The sequence below is a fragment of the Pseudocercospora fijiensis genome (assembly GCF_000340215.1).
Source record: "Pseudocercospora fijiensis CIRAD86 unplaced genomic scaffold MYCFIscaffold_9, whole genome shotgun sequence".
Classification (NCBI taxonomy): domain Eukaryota; kingdom Fungi; phylum Ascomycota; class Dothideomycetes; order Mycosphaerellales; family Mycosphaerellaceae; genus Pseudocercospora; species Pseudocercospora fijiensis.
In genome coordinates, this window is record NW_006921540.1 from 3,655,867 (window position 1) to 3,663,038 (window position 7,172).

At 40.9% G+C, this 7,172-nt stretch overlaps 1 protein-coding gene across 1 annotated transcript; it reads left to right on the top strand.

The window, feature by feature from the left end:
* Positions 1 to 5,453: 5,453 nt before the first annotated feature.
* On the top strand, positions 5,454 to 6,388 carry MYCFIDRAFT_83780 (uncharacterized protein; the record flags this gene model as incomplete). The annotated part of the gene is made up of 7 exons (XM_007932941.1): positions 5,454 to 5,498; positions 5,551 to 5,584; positions 5,703 to 5,721; positions 5,778 to 5,813; positions 5,869 to 5,913; positions 5,993 to 6,080; positions 6,296 to 6,388. 7 exons carry the CDS (start codon positions 5,454 to 5,456, stop codon positions 6,386 to 6,388), a joined length of 360 nt encoding a protein of 119 aa, XP_007931132.1.
* Between the last annotated feature and the right edge of the window lie 784 nt (positions 6,389 to 7,172).

Here is a 7,172-nt window from a genome sequence, read left to right on the forward strand (position 1 = left end):
TAAAAGTTTGCTACGATTGCCTACGAGAACGTAGTTGTCTAGTAGTAAGTATAACCGACAAGCACGACTAAATAACTGCTATAGTAAGCAGTATATGCCGTATAACGGACTGTACAACTATAGCTAATATACGGACGAGTACTACTCGGAATAAGGCTATTTTCTAACGTAGGAGATATGCTAATACTAATCTTAGTCGCAATACTAGAGCCTATAGCTTAATATAGGTCCTCTACTAGTCGCTAAAAGTAGGAGATCAACCTTCGCGACTCTATAAACCCTATTCTAACGTATTAAGTTCTTACTCTAAGGCAGAGATGTAAAGGCCTAGCTATCGGCTACAACGCGGAACGCTTTTAAGATACCCGCTTATCTAACCCTCTACCCTTATACTCTTACCTAATCCTCTACCCTTATACTCTTACCTAACCCTCTACCCTTATACTCTTGCCTAACCCTCTACCCTTACACTCTTGCCTATTATTTACGTAAGTGCCGTGCCTACTATCTAGTTAGGTCCTATAGGTCGTTAGCTAGATCTCCTCGCTATCGGCTTGCTTTAAGTTGTCGAAAAGTCGATAGTACTAGCTATATTAGAGGCCCGTTTACTCGCGTATACTACGCTAGAAACGCAGGCTCGTATACTATCTATCGACTTAAACGATTAGCGCTATTTAGACTATTGTTATCGTGCTAATATCCCTACCGCGCTAGGATATAATTGTAACTATTCGGAAACAAGGTATGCGTATCCTACCTTATTAACGTAAGCCGGTTTGTTTCGGTAAGGCCGCGATAACGTCTTATAAACGCGAAACAAGCTCGCGTCGTCTAATTCGGAAGGCCTTAAATGCTATCCTCTCTAAGGTCGAACCGATAGGTAGTATATCTGCTAGTAGTTAGCCCTATTATAGTTTGCACGACCTACTACGATATAGTCTCGCGGCCGCTATTGTTTAGTAGATTATACTCCCTCGTAGCAAAATAGAGCGTACCTAGCTAATTTCTACCTATGCTGTTCTAGACTAAGCCGACGTTGCAACCCTTTAAATGTTAGTTTCTATATAGAAGAATCGACGACTATTAGCACTTACTATCCCTAAACGGCTAGGAAGTAGACTATAATCCGTACGGAAATAATCGAGTTAGTGCTGCTACGCTAGGTTCTACTATATATTATTAGCTATTTTGTCGTCGTTGCTCGAGTATTATATAGTATTTAGTAATTAATAAATATTGTTAAGGAAGGGAAGAAGGATTACTATCTACTAATTGACGATTAATATTAAAGAAGGAAGAAGGATTGCCGTCGACTAAAGTTAATATAAGCAGTAACCGACTACTTACCGGAGCTCCTGCCTTGTCGCCTAGAAAGCGTACGTAGTTAATAGACGAAGTTACGCGGTATATAACAGTTCAAGTTATGCTAGTAGTAACAGTTCAAGTTATGCTAGTAGTAACATTTCCGCTATTATATGCTGTCTCTAGAAGTAGGCGCTAGTTGCTACCTGCTATCTGTATAGAATAGCAGGTATTTTACGCCTATACTAAGCCCTCGATTGCTCTTATCGACAATAACAAACAACAACCTCCGGAATATAGCTATCTTCTCGATAGCTCAAATATATATCTAAGCCGATTCGAATACTCTATTATAGCTTCTACCTGCTTCGACGTCGACGGAGGTATAGTACGGTATTAAGACTAGTAGGTATAGATCTAAGAAAGCTAAGGATCTATAGATACTAACTATACGCTTTAGGTCTCGTATATTAAAGTTAGCGAGGTTGTCTATAAGGACGGATCGATAGCTCCACTTGCGATCGGTCGCAAGGAATAGCGTACGGACAAACCGAATAAGCAGTATGCCGCTAAATTATAGACCTTTATCGTTATCGAATTCGATCGACACGATATTAAGTAGAGCGAGCTATAGTAGGACCTTCGCGACCTCCGAGGCTCGAACGTGTTTATTATATACGAATAGAAGGATCTAAGCGGTATTATAAACCTTCCTCGCAGCCTAGTCGAAAGCAAGAAGATTAGTATAGCTATAGAGCGCAAGGAGGGTATAAGATCGCGAGTATATCCTAAATTCTATAGTATTCGCTAGTTTAAGAGATACGACGATCTTATATCGATATAACGGCTTAGGAAATTAGAGGAAGACTGTAGTATTATTAGCTTTAGTAGTAGCGCGAAGCTAGCAACGCATAGCTAGTGCCGCAATGCCTACGATAGCAAGCTTAAGTCGACGTTAGTCCGCGAGCGTAGGTTCGAGCCTATAATAATATAGCTATAGTTTTAGCGGATATTCGGTTAGTAGAAGGAGAACGCGAATAAGGATCGACGTTAATTAAGAACGTAGCCTCGTTAATATTATAAGATAAGATGTTAATATAAGACTAAGTCTACTGCTCTATATTTGCTATTATAGAGATCCGTATAAGCTCTTAATGCTATAGCTGCCTTAGTAGTAGTAATATGCCGCCGATATGCCTTCTAACATTATCTAGAAGCTCGTAGCTTAATCTATATCGAATGCGGTTATTAAGCTATCTAATCTCTTCTAAGAAGTCTACTTAAAAGGCGGTTATTTACCGAGCAAAGCAGAAGTCTAGCTACCGAGTAGAGTAGAAGTTAAGCATTAAATATAGGAGTTAAGTATTAGACGCAGAAGTTAATAATTAAAAGCAGAAGTCTAGCTATAAACGCTAGTCTCTAAGTTATATCTCGCTACTTAATTATTCTCTTCGACGATCCCCTCTCTACGATGCCTTCTAACTAGCCTTCGCTTTAGTATCTGCCTCCGCCTACTGCTTACGCTTAGATACTACCGTTCGAGTGCTCTATAGATCTAGCTTACGATATCCTCCTTATTGCTTAACCTTCTAATCGAGCTACTTAATACGATCTTAAACACTTATTAACCGCTACTATTATTATAGCTACAGATTAAGCGGTATAGGCTTCTTCTTCTACGCTTTCTTAGAAGTTTCGTTACTAGAGCTTATAGCGTCGATCGATTCGCAAGTCTTAGTAGCTATAGACGGCCGGCTAAATAGTCGTTAATAACGGGTAAGAGGCGCGGCGTAATAGTACTCGGCTATATACTCCCCCTTATATAGTGTTATACGAGGGGATTATATAGCCGGTCTTCTTCTTCTTTAAGAAATACGCTCGATAGGAGAAATTAATAAGCGATATATAGCGAAGAGAACGCTTTTAGATCTAGGTAAACCTTTATTAAGTGCAAGATACACTACCGCCGGGGTTGCTAAAAGTTGTTAAAAGTTAATAAAAGTTCTCGATATCGTTAAGCGTACTCGAGTAAACTGCGTAATATACCGCTACTAGGGTTGCTAAAAGTTGCTAAAAGTTGCTAAAAGTTCGCTAATTGTTCTCGATATTGCTAAGTATATAGTCGAGTAGCTATTTAGATAGTACGATATACTACTTCCGGGGTTGCTAAAAGTTGCTAAATGTTAATAGAAGTTGCTAAATGTTCTCGATATCGTCGAGCGTACTCGAGTAAACTCTATAATATACTACCGCCGGGGTTGCTAAGAGTTTATAGCGATAAGCCTCCTTATTAACGCGGGTATTCGCTTGTCTATCTATTCCGACTTCTAGTAAATGTTCGAACTAGTAGATAGGGATATTAGGGAACTTCTCGAAGGGTATATACTAAGTCCGACCTTGTATACTTAGATCCTAGTAGGAGGATAGAGAAGTAGAGACATCGTTACCGCGGCGATTAGTTGCCTACTAGTCGAAGTTGAACTTCTTGCTCTTAGCTTAACTATAGAAGTAGCGGGTTTGCTTTAGGTATAGCGCTAAGGAAGTGCTCCTCGTAAGGCCTATTTGCAGATTTAGTGCATCCTATTTAATAGGGATGTTTAGAAACTTCTCGATATAGTATAGTAAGCCCGATATTGCAGACTTGAAACATCGTAACGTAGCTTATATTAATACTACTAATGCGATGTCGATAGTAGAACCGGGGAGCGAACCGTAAGTGCCCCGAACGGGTAGTATAGCTAGAGAGAGAGTATAATATAGTTGCTAGAAGTAGAACCTTCGGTAGAGCCTAAGTCTAGCGATATAGTACCTTCCTTTCCTATAGTAGTATAGCTCCTTATACTCGACTAGTAATTGTGATTTTAAGATATCTTCGAGCATTCTCTAGTATTCTCTAGCATTCTCTAGCATCTTTCAGTCCTCGAATCCGCGTATATTAAGTGCGAACGCTATATAGGAGATGCTACGATTCGTATTAGTAGCGCTCGGTCTTAGTGTGTATCTCCGCTTAGGTATACTATGCTAATTCTATTAGAATAGCTTGTCTATATACTTAGCAACTTTTAGCAACTTTTAGCACCTTTTATATGCTCTAGGCACTTAGTAGAGTCGTTCTATTTAGCGCGCGTATATCGAGCGGCGTATATACTAAGTAGAAAAAAGGGTAAGTCCGGCTTCGTAGCGATTTAGTATATAGCTTCTTTTTGTCGCCCTTTGTCTTTTAGTAGCTTTAAGAGTAAAAGTGTAAGACCTAGGTAGGAAGGAGTAGTAACTAGCGGATACGGCCGCAAAACGGCTTAGCGGAGAGTACTTTCGTGTAACGCCGTATCCTACCTACAAAGGATTAGTGTATACTTCGTTTCGAGTAGCGGAGGATTAATATACGTTCCGGGCTTCTGCAATACTATTCCGGGTATTTTAGGCAACTGCTAGGCACTTCGTATAGTAAATGCTAGGAAAAGTAGGGCCTTGCTATTATTAATTAGCTATCTATATAAAGTTTCTGCATCTCTTAGGAACTTTTACTAACTTTCGGCTAATAAGAACGCGCGGATTAAAGCAGCCGGAGCAGACTAAGTATCAACCCTCCTAGTCCGCTCCTATAATAATAGGGCGAGCGAACGAGCTATTACTTTACTTGCCCTACATTTCCCTAGTAGTAAGCTTTAGATACTATTGTTAGTCGGTTTTACGTTGCTCTTTAGTAGGATAATAGAACTCACTCCGCTCTTAGTCTTATAGGTATATATCTTAGATGTCTCTCTCTCGTTTCCTTCCTTTCTTCTTCTTCTACTAGATATCGTATATACCCTCTTACTATCGCCTATAACGTTACCTTAAATATAAGAACTACGTTAATAGTATAGAAAGTAACAAAATACCGGGTCCTTTCTTTGCTCCGGCCGCTCGCGGCTACCCTCTCTTCGGCGTAGATATATGTATTGCTTACTAGCTTCGAAGGTATTAAGAGGCCGAGATAGTACTAATAGGTATATAGGAGGATCGAGCTATAGTATACGCTACTCGGCGCGTTCGTCGCGCTATCCGCCGCCGCCGCCTCGTCGCTGCTCGTCTACGTATATAGTAGTAGCAGCATTAATAGAAGTATACTAATCTTAGTCTTTAGCGTATTAGTAAGAGCGTATACTAATATGTCTAAGCGGCCCTTTCTTTACGACCCTTTAGGGTATAGCAACGTACGTATCTTTATCTATCGATCTCCGAGAATAATACTAATATATATAATAGCTATTAGCCTCCGCTAGCGCTAGCACTAGCTCTAGTACCTGCTCCTGCTCTAGCTCTAGTTCTAGTTCTAGCTCTAGCTCTAGTTCTAGTTCTAGCTCTAGCTCTAGCTCTAGCTCTAGTACTAGTACCCGCTCCTACTCCTACTCTACTAGTTACGCCGCAAGACGGCAAGTAAGTGTCTTAAAGCTCTAGTCGTCGGTAGTGTTAGCATACTAACTATATTATAGCGACGACGACATTAACTTCGGCCCTATTAGCGACGAGTAAGTTATTGCTTCGTACCGCTTACTATTATAGCAGATACTAACTATGCTATAGTAACGACTATAATCCTGCTACCGCTAGTAGCGACGATAACGAAGAGTAAGTAACTAATTCCTGTTATACTATCGTAGAAGTGCAATTGCTAACTATACTATAGCGAGAATAAACCCTTTACTAGCCCTACTGCCGCCGCGTTTGCGCTGCCTCCTACTACTGCCGTTCCTTTCTTCGCTCCGCCGGCCGCCGCACCGATAATAGGCGGGCAGGTTAGCAATATGCCGCCTATCCTAGCTAGAGGTGCTATCGTGCCTCGCCCTTAGCCTACTAGACCGCCGATTCTAGGCACGACGCCTAAGCCTGCTTAGGCAATAGGACATTAGTAGTCTCCGGGCACTATCGACCGTAAGTTATATTAATCGAGCAAGCGATAGAACTAAGAGTTAATATATTTGTAGCCGCCTATGCTAATCGCTTCCCGTAGCTATACTACGTTGTTCGTATTATAGAGACGACGTTAGGCCGTCGCTTTGCTCGCCTATACGATGCCTACCGTCGCGACGGCTTCGAATACTAGGGTTATTTAGAGGGCATTAAGGCCTTTATTAAGAAGCCTAGCCGTAGTTGTGCTCGCTGTCGTCTCCGCAAGGTATAGCATTCTAGTCTTGTCTTCTTATACTAATATTGAGATATAAAGCTAATATTGTTTTAGATCCCTTACTCTTACCGCGACGAGGAGCCTAGGCTCGAGCTTAAGAGCCTAGCTCTAAAGCTAGATAGTTTCGGCGGTAGCTTCGGTAGCGGCTATAGTAGTAGCAAGGATAGTAGGATAGGTAGTAGTGCTTGCGGTAGCCTCGCCGCCTACTAATTCTTTTGCTTGTTTGCGTAGTAAGACCTAAAATATAGTAGTAAGTCGCACGATGCTTACTAAAGGTGTTCGGTGTTTAGCGTTTAGGCATAGTAGCTAGTCTGCTTCTTTGTTTGTTTCTTTGCTTTGCTGTTGCTGTTTGCTAGCCTTCGGGTATAATAGGCTATATTCTTTGCTTTGTTTTTATACTCTTAGCGGGTCTTCTATTTAGCGTTTAGGTATAGCAGTTCTGCTGCTATAAATAAAGTCTCTTCTCGCTCTGCTAATCCTACTACTATGTTAATATTCTAGTGTCCTTGTTCCTTAACTTGCTAGCGTGCTAATAGGCACTCTATAGGTCTATAGTAGAAGTCCTTCTCGGATTGCTATAGTATACCGGTAGCGTCTTTATTTATAGATTAATAGAGGGAAACGAATAATAGAGGCACTATTAAATAGAGTCGATTAAGCTACTTTCCGCTAATACAAGCTAGCAAAAGTGCTTAATACGATA